Below are 22723 nucleotides of genomic sequence, written 5' to 3'. Positions count from 1 at the left end.
CCAAAGATACTTGTAGAATAGTCTTATAAGTATTTAGCCTTAAATACATGACACAGTGTAATATGTGTTGTTCATCAGAGGTTGTATTTGCCTAATTTCAAGACCTGCTAAGGAACAGATAATTGTTATTACCCGGTATGTCCTGATATGTAAAACCACAGAATTCAAAGAGGGTATATTTTCTTTTTCCCATGACTGTAAGGTGTTGGTGGCATCTCAATTGAATATTTTACGTGGAAAGGTTGGGAAGCAATTGATTCTCTCCTTTTTCTTTTCTTTTTAAGGTAAAAATTCAAGCACTTGCACAGAAATAGCCTGCATTCAAAGCCAAGTTTACCTGCAGCAATTAGCTTTGGATGGAAGTCAATATGTCTCAAATTCAAATCCAGAATCCGTCTGCTGCTCTTTCTAGCAGCCCAATACTAAACAAGAACCAATCACTTGCACAGCCTTTGAGTATTCCTTCTCCCACTAGTTCTTTGCCCTCTGAAAATGCAGGTAGACCTATTCAAAATTCTGCTTTACCCTCTGCATCTGTTACATCTACCAGTGTAGCTGCAGGTAAGCCTGAAAATTTATTTGGTATATTTCAATGATAATGTGAGTGTCAAATGCCTTAAAAGAAATGCCAGGTCTTAATACCCATGTTGTTCATATGCTGTTTGTTTAATGAAGTTGTTTTGGAAATAGTGAAAATTATAAGGAGAAATGTTTGATGGAACAAACGGAGATAAGATGAAAACAAATGGCTAAAATGGCTTTATAAATATTTTATATCATCAAATTCACTGCTCCATCGTTCTGGTTCTGTATAATGTTTTCTGATCATACATGAAGACATGTTTAACAAGGATTGTTCCAGAGAGCTTCCTTTCTAATATAGAGTGGTTTATGCTAGTAGCTTAACTGTAGTTAAGTAATTTACTTCATTGACTACATGTGTGCATTTGCCATTTGCTCTCTTCAATCTGGCAAACTAAGGTTTCAGGTATCCCTCCAAACGAAAATTGCAAACTGATTTAGAATATCTTTGGAATGTACACACCCATTGTGTGTTTATCATCATGGGTGGTGGCATAATTCTTAAATAGTGTGGCATTCCATAAGCACTGACCATTAAAAATGTATGGCATTTTGATTGCACAGTTCTAGTCATCTACAGCCTCTGGCCACTAGATAAGCCTAGATTTGTACTTCCAGAACCCCTTGAGAAATTTGGGGAAGCAGGAGTTAACAGCAATGCTCCACTCAAGGCTTATCCAGAGGCTACACATTACCAGTTCTCTGCAATTAAAGTGTGCCTCATGTGATTCCACTTTCAGAATATTGAATCCTGGAAGACACTGAGCTTTCATGGGTTGGGCTCCCTTGTTTGTACAAACTAAGCTTCTGTAAAGCTTATTGGGCTTTGTGTTCTTGTTTTCTTCCGAATTGGGATGAATGGCAAAATGGAAACTATACCTGGGACGAAGCACTCAAATGGGACACCCTTTTTAAAGGATATGACAGAGTAGAAGCAGAGACCATTAAGTATTAAAAATGAGAAATTAAGAATATAAATACCTGTGAAGCAGCTTCATTCTTAAGGAGAGAGAAGCTGTCAGATTAGGACCAAGTATGTCCTGGCAGTGGAGGAACTTTCTGAACAGCGTATGCTGTGTAGGTTAAACAAGAGGCCTATGGCTTTCAAACATCAGCTCGATGATGCAGGCACCTAGCTAGTTTTGTTGCAAAGCAAATTAGTTTGATCTTTCCTTATATTGCAACTGCAACGTTCACTCGCTGTCTGATCCTTAGAGTTAGTCTTACAATCAACTTTTATCTGGCATTCTGGACAACTAAATTAACATTCTCTGAAACCAATTTACTTTGGGCATCTTCTGTAGAAAGCCACTTAATTTTATAAGTCTAAGCCTCTGTGCAGTGTTTTCCCAGCTTTGAGTGCTAAAGTCCTTAAGTGCTTCTGTGAATGTAGAATAATACTGAGAGATCAGATTGATTTCTCCATGCTGAAGTAGCTATTGGTCTTTTCTTTTCAGTTCCTTCTAACATGGCAAACCCCAAAGAGAAAACCCCAATGTGTCTTGTGAATGAGTTAGCCCGTTTTAACAAGATTCAGCCTGAGTATAAGCTTTTGAGTGAGCAGGGTCCAGCTCACTCGAAGGTAAACATTGCCTGTCTGACTTCCATGTTTATAGTAAAACGATGACTTGAGTGTGTGTGTGTGTGTGTGTGTGTGTGTGTGTGTGTGTGAAGTAAAACAAACCTGAGAGGTCTGTTAGCCTGACACAGCTTCCAGTGCACAGCTTGATTTTATTTTTAAGCTGGTGCTACTAATATAACTCAGTGGGCATTATTTATTTATTATCTTCCACACACATCTCAGGGCACTGTACAAAATGTAATAAAAACAGTTAAATGCACAGAAAATAAAAGCAGATAAAAGAAAAACAATATCAAGTATTCAACCAGCTTGGAAGGGTGAGAAGTAGTGTAGGTTTGGCCCTTTGCTGAAATCCAGCTGGCTTAAGCAGGTAAAACAAAAAAAATTCCTTCCAGTAGCACCTTAAAGACCAACTAAGTTAGTTTTTGGTATGAGCTTTCGTGTGCATGCACACTTCTTCAGATACACAGTGTATCTGAAGAAGTGTGCATGCACACGAAAGCTCATACCAAAAACTAACTTAGTTGTTCTTTAAGGTGCTACTGGAAGGAATTTTTTTTGTTTTGACTATGGCAGACCAACACGGCTACCTATCTGTAACTTAAGCAGGTAGTTGCACTTCACCCCAGTATCCAAACCCAGCTGCAAAAGAAAACGGAGGGGGGAGGAAATAGTAAAGGAGAAGTCCAATAAAGCACACTGTTTGGAAACGGCAGCATGCAATTCAAAGTACTTATTTTATCATTTATAGCCTTGCATGGCCTCAGGCCCTGCATTCCCACAAAAGCTTTCAAGGTTTCCAGATTTCTTTGCTTTAGGAAGCAACTTACTGGGCAGCATTCGATAATGTGGTAGGGAGGAAGGGCCTTGGAGGTCTCAGTGTGCACATGGTAGCTCCCGGGATGCAGCCTTCTGGATCCCTTTGGTTCTGTGCATTACTTTCCACAAAGTCCTTGGCCACAGCAGAAAAAAAACATTTTAAATACATTGGATACTTTTACAACAATTCATGTGACTTTTCTTTCCTAAGGTTTAATAGTGTTTCATGAAGTAGTTGTTTTATAGTAGGCATGTCCAACCGGTAGATTGTCTTCGGTAGATCACTGGCTCCCCCAAAGAAGCTCTTTGACCTGAACCCCCAAAAAGAGGGTAGATCACTGCCAGTTTTTTAACTCTGTGAGTAGATTTCAGTCTCTTGGGAGTTGGCCACCCCTGCTTTAGAGTGATCAGTGCCTGTACCTGTGCCTTTTGACCTGTGTGTGTTCAGACTATTAAAATATCACATCCATGCAAGATCAGGCGGTGAGTTGTTGCAGTAAAAACTTCTTTCTCATTCTTAGGTGTTTACAGTGCAGCTGACTCTTGGGGACCAGCACTGGGAAGCTGAAGGAACTAGTATTAAGAAAGCTCAACATGCAGCTGCTGCCAAAGCTTTGGAAGGGACGAGATTTCCTAAACCTACAGCTCGCCCATCACGTAATGAAGGAAAGAACCCAGGTACATACAGCTAACATGGGTTGTACAGTGATGTGAGCCATCACTTGATGTTGCAGTGGTACAGTGTACATACTGTACACCTAAGCTGCCCCTGAATTTGCCCGTTATATAATTGCATCCTATGGCGATCATGTTTAAGTATTTGTAACAAATATTTATATGCTGCTTAATATAATAAAAAAATTCTAGGCTGTTTACATGGAAACAATAAAAATACAATATTCAATAAAATTTCCTTAAAAGCCAAAAAAAACCCCTATATATCACATGACAACAGCCAACCATCAATTCCTGGTTATATAACAGCCAGAAACTTCCCAGTACCTGAACACAGATGTGCTAAAGTAGCATACAATTGTGTCGGCTGATACCCATTGTGCAATCAGCTTTTAGCCCTCTGAATCCAAAGTTCTGTGGTTAAAAATTCTGGATTCCGGAATGCTTCCACTACTTAGACTTTGAAGGCTTTGCTTGGCATTATTTTATTAATTAATATATTTGTATCCCACCTTACATCAGTTGATCTCGGAGTGGGGTACCTATTCCATAAAACAGGATAAAATGTCAATCATCAATCAAACCACCTCCTAGGCAGATCCCACTCCAGACTATATTTGGCATGACCCAAACACCAGTGTAAACAGGCTTAACCTGCTGCCAAAAAGAATCCACCACTGGTGTCTGCTGAGTATCCAAGTTAGACTAAGTCATGCTTTTATCAGTAAGTCATGGTGCCTTTTGCCACCTTTGTATCTTGCCCCTGGAATTTTCTCTAAAGCTGAATGGTGTATGCATTGTTAGCCTCGACAAGGGAGCAGGAATATGATAAAGTGATAGTGCAAAGTTACTACTTAACCTCACAGTTCTTTTCGGGGTTTCACTGGAGCACAAAACCTTGATAGTTCTGTTTATTTTCCATATTCTCATCCAGTTTTTCAGACATTTATTGTCTCCCCAAGAGGCTCATTAAAAAAAAGAAGAGACATGCCCTGCCATTAGACTTACAGACTAGAAAGGCAAGGTTTACAGGGGCAGGGAGGTAAAAGGCAAAAGAGGAAGATTGGTTCAAGCCCTGCACAAAGTGGTGAGCTACAAGCATTTATATCCAGTCCGGGCCAGGTTGGTTTTCCTTTGCTGGTGCTCTTGCTTGGACATCAGTTGGTTGGGGTAGTGTCTTCTTTCCTCTTGCTTTTGCAGTCTCAGGACAGCAGGCAGCTGGGAAGCCAAGTGTTCTTTCTGCAAATAAGGTGGGGGAATAGAGCTTCCAGCAACTCTGCTTGTTTCGGTTGCTCTCCACTTGCCATGATGTTGTTTGTGAGGCAGTGGTCCGGCCTTCTAGTAATCCTTGATTCCCAACGGCAGAGACTAGAATGTGCTGCCCTCCAGCTCTGCAGCCCCAGGAGAACTCTTTAAGTATCAGTCATTTTACTATTTATAAAAAGGAGCAAACCAAAAAACCCAGTGCTGTCTCAGGGAGAAATTTAGTAATGTTACCCAAAGCCAGTATCATGAGTAGCTTGAGTCTGAATTGACCCAAAGACATATAATTGTAACTTAAACATAAAAATAAAGTATTGAAGGAAAACAGGATTTACTTTGCACTGTGAAAGTGATATGGACAAGGAATTGGCTAGCTTCTTAACTTTATGGCTGCAAGGATTGTTATCAATTAGAATTGGAAATATTTGTAAGGAGCATTGATGGACGCTTAGTACAAAAGTAAGTGGCAATTTGCAGTGTCTGAGAAGCTGACTGAAAACAATTCATTTCAGCAAGGGACAAATTAAAAAACTAATAAACTCATTTTCCATTGTGTGGTATGGCTTTCTTGTGCACATAAACTGAGAGAACGGCACCAAACTGGTCCTGGCATGTGCAAGTATATATAATTCAAAGCCAGTCTGGACGTTCACTTCTGAATATTAGCTCTGTTCTTCCTCTACTGTGCTTCGCCTAGCAGACCCTGTAGAAAAACCAGAAAAGTAATAATGGAGCCATGGGGCCATATGGAACTAAATAATTGTGCTAGCTCAAGGTGTGCCCTGTGTCATCCCCAAATCTGCTCCAGAAGGGGGCTGGAGGAAAGCCAAGAAAGGATTTAGGAGGGTAGCAGAGGGAGAGGGATCTGTTGCAAAAGGGACAATCCTTGCATTGATTGAACATATCACTATGTAGAAAACTACCCATATTTCATATGCTATTTTAATTTCTGTTGCCTACATTGGTTTTCTTTATTCCTCTTATGTAAAAAAACAAAAAACAAAAAAACATTCCACTATATAATACTAAATATTTCCAAAACTGAGAAAAGATAAGAAATGTATACAAATGCAAACTTTCTGATCTGTCTGAAGTTATTTACCCAGGAACAGCCCCCAATGTTTGCAGAAAATACTATTGTTTATTTACACCATGCTTGCAGTAAGTCAAACAGGGATAAATGGAAACAGGAAGCTTTTCCCATGTCAACCAGACTTCCACTGAAAGCACTCTAGGCAACAGGTTAGTCTCATAAGAAAAAGGGATGGCTAAATGCATATTTGACATGGCCAGTCCAGGTCAGCCACAGTGAGGCAGTTTTAAGGCTTGTTTCAGTTGTAAAGGTAAAGGGAACCCTGACCATTAGGTCCAGTCGTGACCGACTCTGGGGTTGTGCGCTCATCTCACTCTATAGGCCAAGGGAGCCGGCATTTGTCTGCAGACAGCTTCCGGGTCAAGTGGCCAGCATGACTAAGCCGCTTCTGGTGAACCAGAGCAGCGCATGGAAACACCGTTTACCTTCCCGCCGGAGCAGTACCTATTTATCTACTTGCACTTTGATGTGCTTTCGAACTGCTAGGTTGGCAGGAGCTGGGACCGAGGAACGGGAGCTCACCCCGTTGCGGGGATTCGAACCGCCGACCTTCTGATCAGCAAGTCCTAGGCTCTGTGGTTTCTGTTCCGGTTGTAGTGTGTGCAAATAAGGTTTCCTAATCTTGCACTAATGCAGGTAGGAGGCAGTTCTTTCCCCTGGCTACATGATGGACCATTAACACACCTGGTTATGATAGTAACAAATTCGCCAGCAAAGAAATCAAGCAAGCAGCTAACTAGGGAGATGCTTAAAGTTTAGAGAAAATAGTTGTTTTGCCTGAAGAAGCTTACACAATTTAAAAGACTTTTGTCACAGGGAGTGCAGAAGATGGCATGGTGCTCTCTTTTACCAGGTGATGATAATCCTGGAAATCAGTGATTACCTAAATAGTAGGTTGCAGGACTTGGTTGCCCATAGAGCAATATCCCTATGAGTTAGTTGTAATTAGCTTTCCTTCAAAGGAAATGACATCATTTTGATTTATGGAATGAGCCACCAAGATCTTGGATGTGCTGTGGAATTTTTATTTTACGTTTTTTCCTTTTGAGAACAGATCCCCATGCCATGTCACAAACTGCTTCCAAAACTCCTTGGTGTCAAGGGAAGATTGCTAGGGATGAGTGGGTAAGGGGATGCTGCTGTTTTTGGCAGTTGACAGCTTACGTAGACTTGCTGAAATGTGTGGGTCTTCAGTAAATCTCCCAGCTCCTTGCCTTTCTCTAATGTCCCTGGCTCTGCTGTCATCTGTCCTCAACTATAGTTGCAATTGCCCCGCCATACCAGGCTTTTTAGTCTTCCTTCCCAGCTTTGTTTTAAGCAGTTTCGGGGGGGGGGGGGTAGATAAGAGCATGCAGCTTTAAGATACCAGGCAGCAACATCTCCTGTCTTCCCTTAATTTGGTTCACAGTAACACATTTTCTACTGATAGACATTGGATAAAAGCCTTATTCAAGTGTACTTTATTGCATTTTGTTGCTTTTTTATCTGTAGAATATGAGCTTTTAAAACTCTTATTGCCTGACAGTTGTGTAAGTCTCTGGGGAAATAGTGATATTTAATCAAGACAAAGAAATCTAGAGAGCTATTTGTGGCTTTTGAGGTCTTTCAGAATTTTGGATGGAGTCCAGAGAGCTCCATGCATGTGCTTAATATGCCTCCATGCACTTGTAAAGGATTTGGGGGGGGGGGTTGTCCCCTTCCAGCTGCAGTCCCTTGCACTGCACCAGATGCTGCTATGAAGCTTTCTCGGACCTTCATAGTGACTTCTGAAGCACACAGGCTATGGCTTGGGGTGGTTGTTGGGGGCATGGATGCTGGAATGCTCCAGCTCACTTGAAGCCCAGGTGTAGATTTTGGATTTCTGCCATTGATTTTAATTCTCCAGAATTGAGAATTTGCAAACAGTGCCAAGGTACTATGCAAATAAGAAGAGGCGTGCAGTCAGATAAAAGATTGACGTGGGCAGCATGTGAGCTCTCAGTGAGGGGAAAAGGTGTTTATATTAAACCAAGCATGTGTAATGCAAGCTTTTGTAGTAATGATAACCTTCAGTTTGAAGAACAGCATGTCTTCTATATTCTATGCTTATAGTGCTAGGCTTTCCAGTCAAATGCCAGTATTTAAATATCAGTTTGCAAATACAAATCAAGTTATATGCTGCAGCAAAAATCTATTCACATGGCATTTGCATTAACACTTGGTTTCTGTAAAATAAGCATGCCTCCCCTGAACAAATTTAAATGACAAATTGCTTTCTGTCCTTATTTAATACACATGACCTTCTCTTCCTACCACCCATCCCTTTGATGCTTCTCAAGTTTACTCCTAGCTATCGAGGGAATGAATGTCTGAGGCACAGTGTGGAATTCTCTCTGACCTCCACCTTTAACAGTTGCTTTATCTTCTTCTCTTTAGATAGTGTAACCCCCACAGTGGAGCTGAATGCGCTTTGTATGAAGCTGGGAAAGAAACCAATGTACAAGCCTATAGATCCTTACACAGAGATGAGGTCCACTTACAACTACAGTATGAGAGGTGGTGCTTATCCCCCACGGTATGTCATGCCATTATTCACTCTCCTGTAATGAAGTCCTCTGATCACACTCTTTCAAATTCACAATTTTGGTACTTGTGAAGAATACTGCACTTGTTTTACTAGTATAGTGATTCTCAGACTTATTTCTCTGGGCCACACTTTCAGAATAAAGATTTGCTTGTGCCATGCCGCACCATTTTTATTTTTATTTTATTTTTTGTTAAGAAATACACTGGAAAACAAAAAGGAACAACTCCTACCAGTGCTTGACTTAGAACAGCAGAACACAAGTGCTTTATAGTATGATCACGTGACATCCAGAAAGCATTAAACAAGGCAGCTACATAAGAACATGAATCATTCCCAAAATATAATTATAAGTGAACCTCTTACATATGTACCTTAAGTACGTTTATGATCTTGCGTTTGCTGAGTAATCTCATTTATATTAGGTCTAATTTGCAAGAACCAAACTCTCATCTCTTCATCAACAGGAAGAATCCTTTCTCTTTTCTAATCTTTTGTATTCTAGCAGGCTTAATCATTTTGTCTGCTATTGTATGTGGTTTATTATTATTAATTAAATCTGTATACCACCCTTCGTCCGTAGATTACAAGGTGGTTTTGTCTGTTGAGCAGTCAATTCAGCCACTTGGTAAGATATAATTTGCATCTTATCTGAGACTTCTACTCGTTTTTCAAAACAAGATCATTCACATTTCTGCTGTTCCAAAAGCCTTTCAAAATATTGAAAATTCTTGTTTGCCAGATTTCCATGTTTGACAACAGATGTCTTCATCTTGTCTTTGCCCATATTAGACTGGGAAAAGCTTCCCAAACACGTGGCTGAGGGACGTTTTCCTCTCCATTCCACGTGAAATCAAGACTCAAAATAGCTATCCGCATATTGTTGACAAACTTTCTTGTTTGGATGTTTGCTTGGGCCTGCTACCAGTGTCAAATTAAATGGGTCTTCTCTAGCACTCTGTTCGAACGGTGATTTTGGATCACAACTAGGATTGTCCTCAATATCACTTGATGCTTTTGCTCTCATTTTGAAAATATATCTATCCATATCCCTAAATTTAAAATAAATAAAATAAATAAATCGCTGCGGGTTGCGAACATGCATTCCGCACGGATCACGTTCTCAACCCAAGTGTCCACTGCAATGGCCAGCTATTGCTGCACTGCAAAACCCCAATTCTGAATCACCAAAATAATACCACAGCCTTCCCAAGCTTAGCTATAGTGAAGAAGAAAAAATGGATGATTCAGCTGTCCAAAGATCCATGGTATCTGGAATAGAGGACACACCAGAGAAAAGGCTGAGAGCCAAGATCCACTTAGAGGAGCAGAATTTTGGGAGAAGGAGGGGGTTGCACCCCTCAGCCTTTCTAAGTACTACATTTGGTGTAGCGGATGGGAGTATGCCTGCTGCACACTATTGGAGAATGAGAAGGTTGGCACTTTGCCCCCAAGCCAATTAAGCCACACTTCTACAGCCTCCTGGCAACAGCCTCAGTCTCCCTGGTGAGGCTTCATAAACGCTTTTAGAACTCTTTATTTAAAGCACCCCATTCTCTTTGTTTCTAGATGCAAAGGGAAAACTGGTTTCATGCCGTCTTACCCTTTATTTATAATACTCTTTACAAAATGTCAAGGTCGTATACAGCAATGTATGCAGATACAACAAAATATAAAATACTACTGAAAAATAATAATTAAAATCACTGGCTCTACTTAAGAAAACGTAAACAACCTGATAGGCCTGATGGAATAAAAAGGTCTTCCAAGGACACTTGAAAACTAGCAGCGAAGGTGTATTCCGTAGAATGGGACTGGCGACACTAAATCCTTGAATTCTGGTTGTAACCGGTCAGACTGCTGAATAACTAACACCACTCCTGGATTATCTCTGATCAAGCTGAGATATAAGGGCTCAGGTTGTCCTTAAGCTATTATGGACCCAAGCTGTTGAAAGGAGCCATACACCTTTTTCTTCTTTTTTGCTCCCAAATCTTTTCCTTTGCAGTGTGATAAACATCTCTGCAACCTCCTCCACCTCCAAAAAGCAACATCATTTGAAAATGTGAAAACAAAAGCTAGGAAGTGAAAATGGTGGTCTGCATTTGGCGGGGGGGGGGGGGGGGAGGATGGGGGCACGCTACACTAAACAGCCAGTCTCCTTTTTCTTGTAAGTTCAGTTGGCCTAAATAAAGTGGGCAGAATTTACGGGCCTGAGCTTGTAACTTTTTAAAAACAAATGTTCTGTTGAATGCAGCCGAATATATTAACAGCTTAACTTGCTGGTTGAGTTCAGAAATGTTTAATGTGTGTTGGTAGCTTTGTGCTTCTGGCTTTAATGTTAATGCTTCTAGTCATGCAGTGTCTGCACTGTAAGTGCTGCAGTCAAACTTTTGAGGGCCAACAGTTGATTCATTGTGTTCAGTGCTGTTTCACCACTTAACGCTTTATTTGAGCCTTGTCTGCTGGCAAGGATGACCTTGTACACCCCCCTCCAGGCCTGAAATGTCAAGTCTTTCTCTTTTCAGGTACTTCTATCCATTTCCTGTGGGACCCTGGCTCTACCAAGTGGAGCTCTCCATCGGGGGACAGCAGTTTCATGGGAAAGGAAGAACAAGACAGGCTGCTAAACATGACGCGGCTGCTAAAGCACTGAAAATCCTGCAAAATGAGCCCTTGCCTGAAAAACCGGAGGTAGTATGTCTAAAACATAGTAGAAGTTAACTGTTTTGAAATTAGCTTTTTGGTTTGCCCCCAAATGCTGTTGCTTTAATGTGTGAAGGCTTGCACTCACATATTTTTCTGTCGCTTATGATAAGCCTGTCTGTGGCACTTGGTGGTTCCCCTATTTAGCCATAGTGAACTGTGGTACCTCTCTGCTTGACAGCCCTGTCACTAATGAAGGGTAAATGCATCAGTTACTCAAGTGCTAGCAAGGTAAAGAGGGAAGATATTTGCAGACTTTTGGCCTCCTCCAAGGCTGCTATTCTTTCCTTCTCCATTCCTTGCATTGCCCCAAGGCAGACCCAAGCAGCCAGCTGCTCCTCGCTGGTTTTAAGCATCTCAGCCTAGAGAATGTGTCACAGATACAGCAGGTCTCATAAAATGGTGCCTCGGTCACTGCGTGGCTTAACTATATTGCATTGTGAAAATTACATCTTCAAAGTCAAGGCTTTGGGGTATATGTGGATATACCCAGAATTTGGAGCGAGGGTGGGAAATGAGCTCAATATTTGGATTTGGTAGTAAGTTTAAAAAACGAATTTGGGCCCCAGGTTATATTTAGTTCAGTTTAGAATAACGGAGAGTACACAATGGCGTATCTCGAGGTAGATCTATAGTCAAGTCTGTGCTGGAGTTAAATTGATTTCAGATTTTGGAGCAACCGCTGTCAAGTCTTTGAGACACTGTAGAAATTGTGAATGGGAGACCAGTTTTCCCACAGTGTATATTTAAGTAGTACTGGAACAGCAGCTGGAATTCTATAAATAGGTTCCACGCAGTGTTGGCTGCAGAACGTTATTGTTAAAACTGTCACTACTTTGAAAATATAGCATAATTCTTTTCCGTAATCATCAGCATCAGAACTGCATTGAAACTCCATATTCTACCTTACCCATAACTTGGGTTACATTAAGAATAATATAGCCAGCTTGCAGCCAAAGCAGAACTGAATTACAGCCATCGTCTCATTTTGCAGATGCATCTGGATGAACATTAAACTGTTTAATTTGGCATTGCCTTAGAAGCTGCCTGAAGTATTAACTTTAATAAAGTTTACCTTGACCAGCACCAGTTCTTCAGGGATCAAGCAGTCTTCTCACACTGCTCTCTGAGGCCTTCTTAACTAGAGAGATCAAATTCTGGGACATTCATAGGTTCCGTGTGTGCATAGATGTTTCTTAAATAGTGTGTTGAGTTTTTTCTTCCTCTACCCCTTACATTATTTCCTGTTTACAGCAAAATAAAATTCTAAAGAACTGTTCTCTGCTTTAACTTCTCTTACATTCTCATTTGCTCTGCTGTTGTTGTTGTTGTTTAGTCGTTCAGTCGTGTCTGACTCTTCGTGACCCCATGGACCAGAGCTTTGCTTTGCCCCATGGACCATTTGCTCCGCTAGCTAGCTCCAATTAACTTAATTTTGCATGATAGTTATTTGGAAAGATTATTGTACTTTTGCTGTGTGTACCACTGCATGGCTGTTTTGCCCGGCCTCTAGAAGGGCGTGCGTATTTGCTTTCAACCTCAATATCCTCATCAGCATGCTTGTTAATTGTTATGAATTATCTGAAGCATGTGTTCAGAGTTTCGTATATGCATGGCTTTATATAGGCCTAAAAGTGATTGCTGCTTTATGAATGGAGCTTGTTTGAAGAATCAAATCATAAACTGGCACCTTAAAAATGGCTCAGTCAGAACATTTGATTTCCTTGATCTTACAGCCTGACATTCTGCCATTATCTCCTTTGTACTATAATTCCCCGGTTAAGAAATAACTGAGCCATTAATTCTCCAAACTTGGGCTTATTTGGCAATGTTGCTTCAGTCCGTATATTTTTAAAATCCATGGTAGTAAAATAAGTAGAAAAGAGATTCAAGGTCTTAGCTTGCATTGGGGAGTCTTTTTATAGATAGAGAGAAGTCCCATAACTTAAATGCTTAGCTTTTAAGGTGAAGCTTTAGAGCCCTCCCCTCCCTGTGTTTGGTTTTCTAATACTGGAAGAGATGGGATGCGTTTTTGAGTAGGTGAAGAAAGACTCAACAAAACATAACGTCTTTGAGTGTAGAGGGGGGTTTTTAATGAGCCTCTCGGTTTACATTTTATTATTGCCTGCTTAGATATAGATTGTCTATTTTATTGATCACTTACTTTTATATTGTTTCAAAAAGCTGTTGATTCAATGAGTATTTTCTTACAAATATTTTAAATTATTTATGTAATCCACTTAGTTTTCTGATTAAGTGGTATATAAATCTTGATGAACAAATAAAACGTTATTTTAGTTTTATTGATTTTCTTCGTCTTTAAGGATGTTTGTATTTCTGCCCTGGGACCATTTGGTAAAATGTCAGAAATAAATAATGTACCACTAGTTTTCCAAAGTAACTCTCTCAATCACATTTGCTAATTCTTAGCATTCGTGGCCTGTACTGTGTCTCTCTGTGTGTATAAAATGTCTGCTGAAACTTCCGTAGCTAGAGTGTGTGCTGATTATGATTTGTGTGGCGTCTTGACTGTGTCCTGCATAGCTTATTTTCCCTTCCCTTGGAGCACAATAATCTAAGTAGAAAAGGACGTTCCACTGACTACTTAAATGCCAGAACTGTCATTCTGAAAGGCATGGCAGATATAGGAAGCAAATACTATGCAGAAAACTCCCTGAAAGATTAGTTGTTGCAATAGAAAATAGTATTTCTCCTCAAGCAAGGGAATGTCATATGACTCCAGTCTTCACTGGGTGAATACCACAATTCAGCTCCAAAGGACTGCATTAGGTGTTTGTAAAGAGTTGGGTGCACCCAGTGGATTAAATTGCTGCTTCTTCCCTTTTAGTTGCAGCTCCTGTGCTAGACAGCAGACTACTTTTGAAAACTGACCTTTATAAAAGGAGCTTTCCATGTGGCATTGGGTGGGGTAGGGAGTCTGCGGTTGGCAAACCCAGGCACAACACTCCCCTCAGGCACGCAGATATTCTCTGGGTTAATAATGGCCTGAAATTGGAAAAGCTGAAAATGGGTAAATAACATTGGGCTTATATTTTTAAAATGTATTTTATAAAGCTCTGAACTTTATTGTCAGTTTTTACTGTTTGCCTGCAAGTAATTTCATGTAGACACCAAAATTAACCTCTCCCATGCTTCATGTGCATCTTTTGGAACTGCTGGCTGTTTCCCCGTAGATTTTTCAGACAAGGGAATAACTCTGGAAAATCTCCTTGGCATGTCAGGCACTCGTGATGAAAACTGTCCTTGAGCCTTCAGTTTAATCAGCTCCTGGGGGTTGAGTGGAGAAAATCATGTTTAATATTATGATACTAACCTTAGATACTCTGTGTGGCAGATTTGTTAGTGAGTCGGTGCAAAAGAAGCTTCTTCAATATCATTGTTCTTCTCTTAGATTAATGGCAGAGAACCAGATGATGAAAATCTCAATAAATCTGAAATAAGCCAAGTGTTTGAGATTGCACTTAAAAGGAACTTGCCTGTGAATTTTGAGGTAGGTTTAGTTAATTGCTCTAAAAGTGGTTTTACTTTAGAATACTGAAGGTAGCACTACTTGGCGGGTGGGGGGGAGATAATTTGGGGCGGAATACAGCTGGGCTTTAAAATCGTGTGTTAAAATATATCCTGATTCTCTTTCCATGGGTTCAGTAGTTTTGTTTCATAGCGGAAAGCCATTAAAAGGGGAATTATGAGAAGCTGTGTGCTGGCAGCATTTAAATTCTTCCAATGTATTTGGAAAGAACGGCAGATGCCACTAATGTCATAAAATGTCGCAGATATATTTGCTTATGTGAGTGGGAGGGAGGGTGTCAGTGATTTCCCCTTTGCTGCAGCCCCCACACTGTGTACCACCCGACCCCAAAGGTTCCTCCAGTCCTCAGAAGCAGATGTGCAGGTGCATGAGTGCTGCAGTGGAAAGGGACTTCATTGCAAGGGGAAGGAGCTCTTCCCATAAATGGAAGTCCACTCTTGGTAGTTGGTTCAGTGGTTAAGGCTATTGAAAGGATTAGAAGAATGGGCAAGTTGAATTATCCTGTTATGAGAGTATAAATATCTAATGTAATTTCTTTCTGTTTAAGAATGTACTGTCTTGCTGTTTATTGTGTGTAGAGTGCAAGAAAAAAGAAAATTTATTCAGTCCCAAATATGTCCCTTTGTTGCTTTATTATGAATTGATATTTGGATATTTGCTTAACGTTAAGCATAGATGCATGCCAAGGTTTATAGCCTTTTAATTTTTTTAAGTAAAAACTGCCACAGACCTAAATATTTCTAGTTGGGGCAAAACGTAGTGCCCCCAAAAGACTAACTTGGTACATACTGAATAAAATAAGACTTGCAAAGACTGTCTTTAGCATGTAAAGTTTAGCTGGGTTTACATTTTTAACCTGCATGGGGTGGGGTAATGTACTGAGAGGCTTTTAAAATATAGCCACTTCCCGCTTTATTAGGAATGTTGTTTAAATTAGCCTTGTTCTTCCCTAACCCGCCCCCCGCCCAAAAAAATTGTAGTTTAGTATATGTGAGTAAATTTTGCTACAACCATTTTACCCTACCATTTTTAATAAATGTTTATCACGCTTTCACTCAGTTTTTCCCTCTGAAACAGGTGACCCGGGAGAGCGGTCCCCCTCATATGAAGAGCTTCGTAACGAAGGTATCTGTGGGAGAATTCATGGGTGAGGGTGAAGGCAAGAGCAAGAAGATCTCAAAGAAGAACGCGGCCATAGCAGTCCTAGAGGAATTGAAGAAACTGCCCCCCCTTCCTACGGTTGAGAAAATGAAGCCACGAATCAAAAAGAAAACAAAATCAATAGTCAAGGTGAGAGAAGTATGCGCTTAGCCAAACCTCAGCTGTTGTAGAAGGAAATTCTTGATATGTTTAAGGAAGCTGTCTTGCACCATAGCAGACACCTCTGTCTGTGCCTGTAGTCATCGGAACTCTTTGTTCACTGTTGTTACGCCAAACTAGTGGTGATTCTGTATCAGCAAGGAAGCACTTAACTTGTCTAAATGCCAGGACCTGTGCTGTGTGTTTGCTGCCATCTGTAATCCAAATGTTCTTGTGCAGCTGTTTTGGTGGAGGCTTGCATAGTAGGCATTCTTAGTGTATGAAGCATAGCATGCATGTTCAGCTTTCATGTAACAGCCTTGTGCAGAAATCAGACATAGATTAATCTAATGAGCACAGTTGGTGATGTAGTATATCAGATCTCCTTTTTAAAAACAAAAAAAAGGCCCAGCACCATAGGGAGCATAGAGACAGTTCATTTGCAAGTAAGTAAAATTTTCAAACTGAAAATTGTTTCAGTATGATTTATTTTTGAAATAATTGTGATTGTAACCTTATTACTGATGAACGCTGGAGGTTGTGATGCTGTAGATACCTTTCCCTGAGTCAGTTTGAGCTTCCTGTGTCTATGTACCATGTTTGCAGTTGATACTGGTTTTGTTTTGTTGTCTTCTTAAAGTGATTCAGAATAATTCTTCGCAACTGTGTCTGTAACTCTGCAACATGTACCAATACTTCCTGAAAACCCAATAACAAAGTTAACAGTTAAAAAAACACCAACCCAACACCACCCTATCTCCTGGAGTGTTTTCATGGGAATGTGATGTATTGGAACTGCTCTTGCCAACTGTTGGCTGATTCTTGCTTTTTCTATCTAAGTTGCAGACAAGTCCCGAATACGGCCAAGGTATGAATCCCATTAGCAGACTGGCTCAAATACAGCAAGCGAAGAAAGAGAAGGAGCCAGAGTACATGCTCATCACAGAACGTGGACTTCCGAGGCGCAGGGAGTTCGTGATGCAGGTTTGTGTTGAGCTCAGTACTTTATCCAGGGCAGGGCAGCCATGTAATTAATTGATTTATTTGAATTTATAAGCTGCTTTGGGCCACGAGGGCCCTCCAAGCAAGATTGCAATAAAACCACAATAGAATATCATAAAAACCTCAAACAGTTCATATAAAAAATGCACGGCAGCAGTTTATCTTGTATTAAATAATTGATCAAAGTTTCTTGGCCTGGCAGAGCAATATTTAAGGTGCTGCAAAGACATTTTTTACAATCGAGTGAACCGGCTGAATTTCCTTGGGAAACAGAACGTAGGTGGTACCACCAAATGAAACTCCTATTTTTTGGTTAGAGGGTAATCTTAATGCATATTGCTTTGGGTGCTACTGCCATCTATCTGGTAGATCTTAACACAGAAAGGGAGTGGGATGGGCATATATGTGGGAGCAGATGCACTTTTAAATATCACAGACCGAGTACTTCAAAGCTTTAAAATCAGCATAGATAGTGAATTGAACCCAGAAGCACACCTGGTAAATTATAATAATTTAATAATAATTTATTATTTATACCCCATCCATCTGGCTGAGTTTCCCCAGTGATGTTTTACCCACAGTGATGTTCATAGAAAATGGATGTCATATTATCTCTGTGGGGAGAAGCACACAAGATGTGGGACCAGATGACAGCTTCTGAACTATTCAAGGGAAGCCCCATGTAAAATGCACTGCAGAAGCCAAGAGGCTATCACAGATGAGAGCCTTGCATTAGACAACCAACCTATGCTATGCAGAATGTAGTCCCGTGCTAATTTCAACACAGTGTATTTCTATGGTGCTCACATAATTTCTTCCTTGCATCTGTTGCTGACCGAAAGCTACTGTTGCTTCTAGAAGCCGCTGCAGCAGAGCTTGCTTACTCTTTCTCTTTTCCCCAGCCAGCCCCTGTGATGCAGCTGTCTAGTGGTAGTGGTAGGAGGAAGGGAAGAGTTCTCCATGGCCAGCCAGCAGCTTGCTTCCTGTGGTTTTTGCTGTCTTTATGTCATGGGGAACTTTTTTATTGGTGTGACAGCAGTACGTGATGATTTGAATTCTATTTTCTCTTGCTGGGAGTGCATTGTCTTTGTGTCCCAAACTCTTATGGAGGTGAAGATAAGCAGGAAATAGCTGACGACTTCTTCCCATGGCTGTCATAGGTTCATTCGATACTCCATCCCTATCATGTTACCATACATTATTGTATTCCATATTCCTCCTTAGCCCACACTTGCCACCCCTTCTCCTTCTGCTGACATAGTCCTCTGTTCTCTCCCTGGTTTGGATTTTCATATTCTTCAAGGTTCATAATGAGATCAGTGTGCTGTAATTTTAAAGTAGAATTCTGGAAAGTCTTGTCTTTGTCTGCTAGTCCATTCTCATAGAATCCTTTGGAAGCACTATGCCTTGTAAATGCAGAAACTGCTTAGATGAGCAGCATGTTGCAATAGTATTTGGGAGCTGTTACAGGGGCTGAAGAACATTGAGATCATTGCAAAGCACAAAATTGATTGCCATATGCATGCTAATAGATTTCTAATCATGTTATCTTGATACTATACTCTGGACACTTCCAGAATCCAAACTTATTTGGGGCGTTAAAACAAACATAAAAGCCAGAGGGAAAGTCTTGGAGCACGAATTGCCTGCTTTGTGTGTCAGTGCCTGCAGTCAGTGGCATGGAGGCACCATAACCTGGCTATCCTCCAAGGCCATATTTGGATACATTACTAATGATCATTGGTGTTTAGTTTCCCCTTCCTACAAAAAGAGATACTTGTTCTAATAATCCATTTCTCCATACTTCTAGGTGAAAGTTGGCATGCACACAGCCGAAGGAATGGGAACTAACAAGAAGGTAGCAAAGCGTAATGCAGCTGAAAACATGCTGGAGCTCTTAGGATTCAAAGTCCCTCAACCACAACCCCCAAAGCCAGCACTAAAGACAGAAGAAAAGGTAAGACATCTTAAATGATGGGCTGTTCAAGTTCAGGTGGGGACTTGTGTGCTGAAGATTATCCAGACTGTAAAATTCACAGGTGTAGGGTTGTTGTCCTGGGGCCATCAGGGTGGTTGTAAACTGGGTCATTTAGACCAGGCATGTCCAATGGGTAGATCACTGCCATTTTTTTAAATAGTGGGAGTAGATCGCAGTCTCTTGGGAGTTGGACGTGTCTGATTTAGGCAACTTCAGTTTCTTGACTCGGTTGTAGGCATGATCTTGCTTACCTTATAAAATCCATTTTTTCCTGTGTCAATAATAAGTGGGTTGTGCTGAATCCCAAATATAGTCCTTTATTAAGGTCCTGCATTTCTTGCAATTCTATAGCGTGCATGGTTGCCAAAACGAGTCCAAACCAGTGTTTCCCAAACTTGGGTCTCCAGCTGGTTTTGGACTACAACTCCCATCACCCCTAGCTAGCAGGGCCAGTGGCCAATGATGATGGGAATTGTAGTTCAAAAATAGCTGGAGACCCAAGTTTGGGAAACACTGGTCTAAAAGCTTAAGGTCGATGTGTAAGAAGCATCACAAGGAGAGAGAAACCATGAGCAGTGCACTTTCGTTTGCCATACTGTGTGGTTTTTATTACCTTAGTAAGACGTTTTGAACAGTGAGGTTGTTATTGTAACATCTTAGCCCCCTGTCATTGTACAGATGGACTAGTGCATATCTGCTATGGATATGGACACATTTCAGCAGGGCCCTTGGAATGAAACAAGATGCTTGCCCCAACATCGCTGATGACCTAGTGTTCCATCAGGTGGCAATGAGGGCAAGTCTCATCTCTTAGGTTCAGAGGGATGGCCCTGGGTTGTTGATTTTTGCTATTTGGATGGTGTAAGAACAAAGTGGCGTAGCCTTTGTTTAGAAAAGGTGTTAGAAACGCTCGACTCTTCAGCGCAGTGGCATAACAACTCTCTTTTGTCCTAGACGCCAGTAAAGAAGCCAGGTGATGGAAGAAAAGTAACGTTTTTTGAGCCTGGCTCTGAAGAAACATCTGCTAGTAAGTGACCTTCATTTCGTTCTTCTTTTCTTTTCTTTTCTTTTATTGGTATGGTGGCTATACCAGAGCAGATTGGCATTCCGTGATTTCAAGAATTGAAGGTCGGTTAGGGCATACTACTTGGTTGATAGTTACTAGGCATTAAATAGGTAGAATGGGTCACCCAGGTAGACCAGGGGACACTAGGGCTTGGCGATATCTGGTTTTCAACAGTGTGATGTTTCAGCAGCTAAATATCACAATATACCAATATATCACAATGTCTGAAATAAGTATGGAGCTATGTGGAGTCATTGGCTGGCTTCAGTTTTTCCTGCTTCGTGATTTTTGCCGGCACCTGCTCTTGTGATTCGCTGCCCCCTCCCTGCATGAGGCAGGGGGAGAGCTGAGATGGCAGAGTTAACAGGGGCTGCAGGAATCGAGAGAAGCTTTGGGTGGCTTTATGGTTTTCCCCACCTTGTGATTTTTGCATAGCATGTACACACATATGTGAAAATAAGTTTGCTGGCCCAGTAATATAAAGGTTTGACCATTTCCTTATTTCCAGAGCAATGCATGCGCAGAGGGTGATGCAAGATTTATTTATTTTTTAACCCACTCTGATAAAACTAAAATACTGATTGATTTATTTTTCTATTTGGAAAAGACTTTCAAAGTTTCAGCTCATATCAGGCATTGCTTGGGACATTAGCCTTATTTTTTGCAAAGTGCTTTGGGAAAAGCAATGTGAAATCATTATCAGAATAAAACACATTAGACCCAGAAGGAATGTTACCATCTTGCTGAAGGCCAGGATAGGGTTTGGATTTCAGAAGCGATTTTGGATTTTGTGCTCTGTGATCTGCCATTTTGTGTATGACCAGACCCTTGCCAACTAATGAAACCTTTTTTGTTTGTTCTGACTCGTTAATAGGTAATAAAGAGGATGAGTTCAGGATGCCTTATCTCAGCCATCAGCAGCTTCCTGCTGGCATTCTTCCCATGGTCCCTGAGGTTGCACAGGCTGTAGGAGTTAATCAAGGACACCACACCAAAGAGTTCAACAGGGCAGCCCCCAATCCTGCCATGGCTACTGTGACAGCTATGATTGCTAGAGAGCTATTATACGGTGGCACTTCTCCTACCGCTGAGACCATTTTAAAAAACAGCTCCTCGGGCCATGTGCCCCACGGACCTCTCACTAGACCTTCCGAACAGTTGGACTACCTTTCCGGTGTTCAGGGAATCCAGGTAAATCGGTTGCAAGCAGCATAATTCAAGATGTCTCTTCATAGGATTTGACTTGCTCAATAAAAACCTTATTTCACAAAACCACATGGGGCGGGTACCAATTCATGCATGTCAGCCTTTTGCCTAAGACAGAAAGTTTCCTATGCTTTTGGAGTTACTGTTGAAAACCAATATATTACACTTTTAAAAATGGAACATTTCCCAGCTAGTATTCAACTTGAAGGCTGTTCCTATGTTTTTTGTGCGTTGTCTGTTTAATTACTCAACAAAAACATAGCCCTGTCCATCAGACACTGCACTTAAATAACTTCTGTTCATCTCTGTATGGCTTGCGCCAGAGCCTCTTCTCTTTGAAGAAGGCGGCGGCTCATGCAGTTAAAGTGTATGTCTGAATTTCTTCCTCAGAGACATTTAGATTCAGCATACTTTTTGACTTGTTTTCCATTCTTACATGTATACCAATCTACATGATCAGGATAATTATGCAATTGACTTTTTCTGGACTAGGCTCCCCTGCAGGTGAGAGCTTCCCCCAGTTTTAGAATGTTGCTGAGGAAGCAATCTCCTTGCATATAGGGAAGTAGCATACTCCTTGAGATGCCCAATAAAAGCCCTTCCTGGTGTACCACTTTCCTACATTTTAGAGGACCATTCTAACAAGAAACAATTCACATGAGTAGAGTGAAAGTTTAGCCCACCTCCAGTTCTCCATCACATGCAGAACACCTGAAAGATAGATGAGGTTTTTCTTTTCTTTTCTTTTCACTGTGGTTTGGAGTAGACAAGAACAGGGATCTTTTTCTGTCTGGGAGAAGTTCCTGCTTGTTACTATATCAATGTTCCAGTACTAATGAGAGTTCTGGGGAGCAAATAAGAGCTTGCTTAGAGGGTTGGGGGACACCTGTTTGGAAATAATTCAAACTTTTTTTTCTTAGGTTGAATACAAAGATTTTCCCAAAAACAACAAGAACGAATTTGTGTCTCTTATAAATTGTTCCGCTCAGCCGCCACTGATCAGCCATGGAATTGGAAAAGATGTTGAATCTTGCCACGATATGGTAAGAGAACGTGGAGCTGATTTTATATAAATGAATTGTGGACCAGTCATTAACTTCCTCCAATGTGATCACTTAAACATTCAGATGGATGGGAGTCTAGATTAGGTATCTTAAGGTTTTTTTCTCTTTGGGTCCAAGAAAAACCCATTGGAGTGATGACAAATGTTGACTAATGGAGGACAGTTTGTGAAATGTGTAGGTGTCTGTTGCTGCTCTACTTGAGGGAGCCAGTGTGAATTAGGAACCAGCACACTTTCCCATTAAACAACAGTATATCTTCACTGAGCCAGCTGCTT

General features: G+C 40.9%; 1 protein-coding gene across 9 annotated transcripts in view; it reads left to right on the top strand.

Moving 5' to 3' along the window:
* STAU1 (staufen double-stranded RNA binding protein 1) overlaps window positions 1-22723 on the top strand; it is a 39882-nt gene that overhangs the window by 14024 nt on the left and 3135 nt on the right. For 3 of the 9 annotated variants that reach the window (XM_083744308.1, XM_083744309.1, XM_083744302.1), the window contains 12 exons: window positions 285-561; window positions 2040-2164; window positions 3505-3661; window positions 8430-8568; window positions 11106-11271; window positions 14696-14794; window positions 15911-16123; window positions 16973-17116; window positions 18945-19091; window positions 20067-20139; window positions 21053-21369; window positions 22305-22427. In XM_083744308.1, the coding sequence (XP_083600434.1) occupies window positions 357-561; window positions 2040-2164; window positions 3505-3661; window positions 8430-8568; window positions 11106-11271; window positions 14696-14794; window positions 15911-16123; window positions 16973-17116; window positions 18945-19091; window positions 20067-20139; window positions 21053-21369; window positions 22305-22427 (1908 nt within the window). In that variant the 5' untranslated portion in view covers window positions 285-356. Of the gene's footprint in view, window positions 1-284; window positions 562-2039; window positions 2165-3504; window positions 3662-8429; window positions 8569-11105; window positions 11272-14695; window positions 14795-15892; window positions 16124-16972; window positions 17117-18944; window positions 19092-20066; window positions 20140-21052; window positions 21370-22304; window positions 22428-22723 lie in introns of all 9 variants that reach the window. The other 6 variants (XM_083744304.1, XM_083744305.1, XM_083744306.1 and 3 more) reach the window with 3 other exon arrangements.

The sequence above is a fragment of the Podarcis gaigeae genome (assembly GCF_964106915.1).
Source record: "Podarcis gaigeae genome assembly, chromosome: 6".
Taxonomy (NCBI): domain Eukaryota; kingdom Metazoa; phylum Chordata; class Lepidosauria; order Squamata; family Lacertidae; genus Podarcis; species Podarcis gaigeae.
Note: the sequence above shows the minus strand (reverse complement) of the source record. Positions and strands in the feature narration are given on the sequence as shown.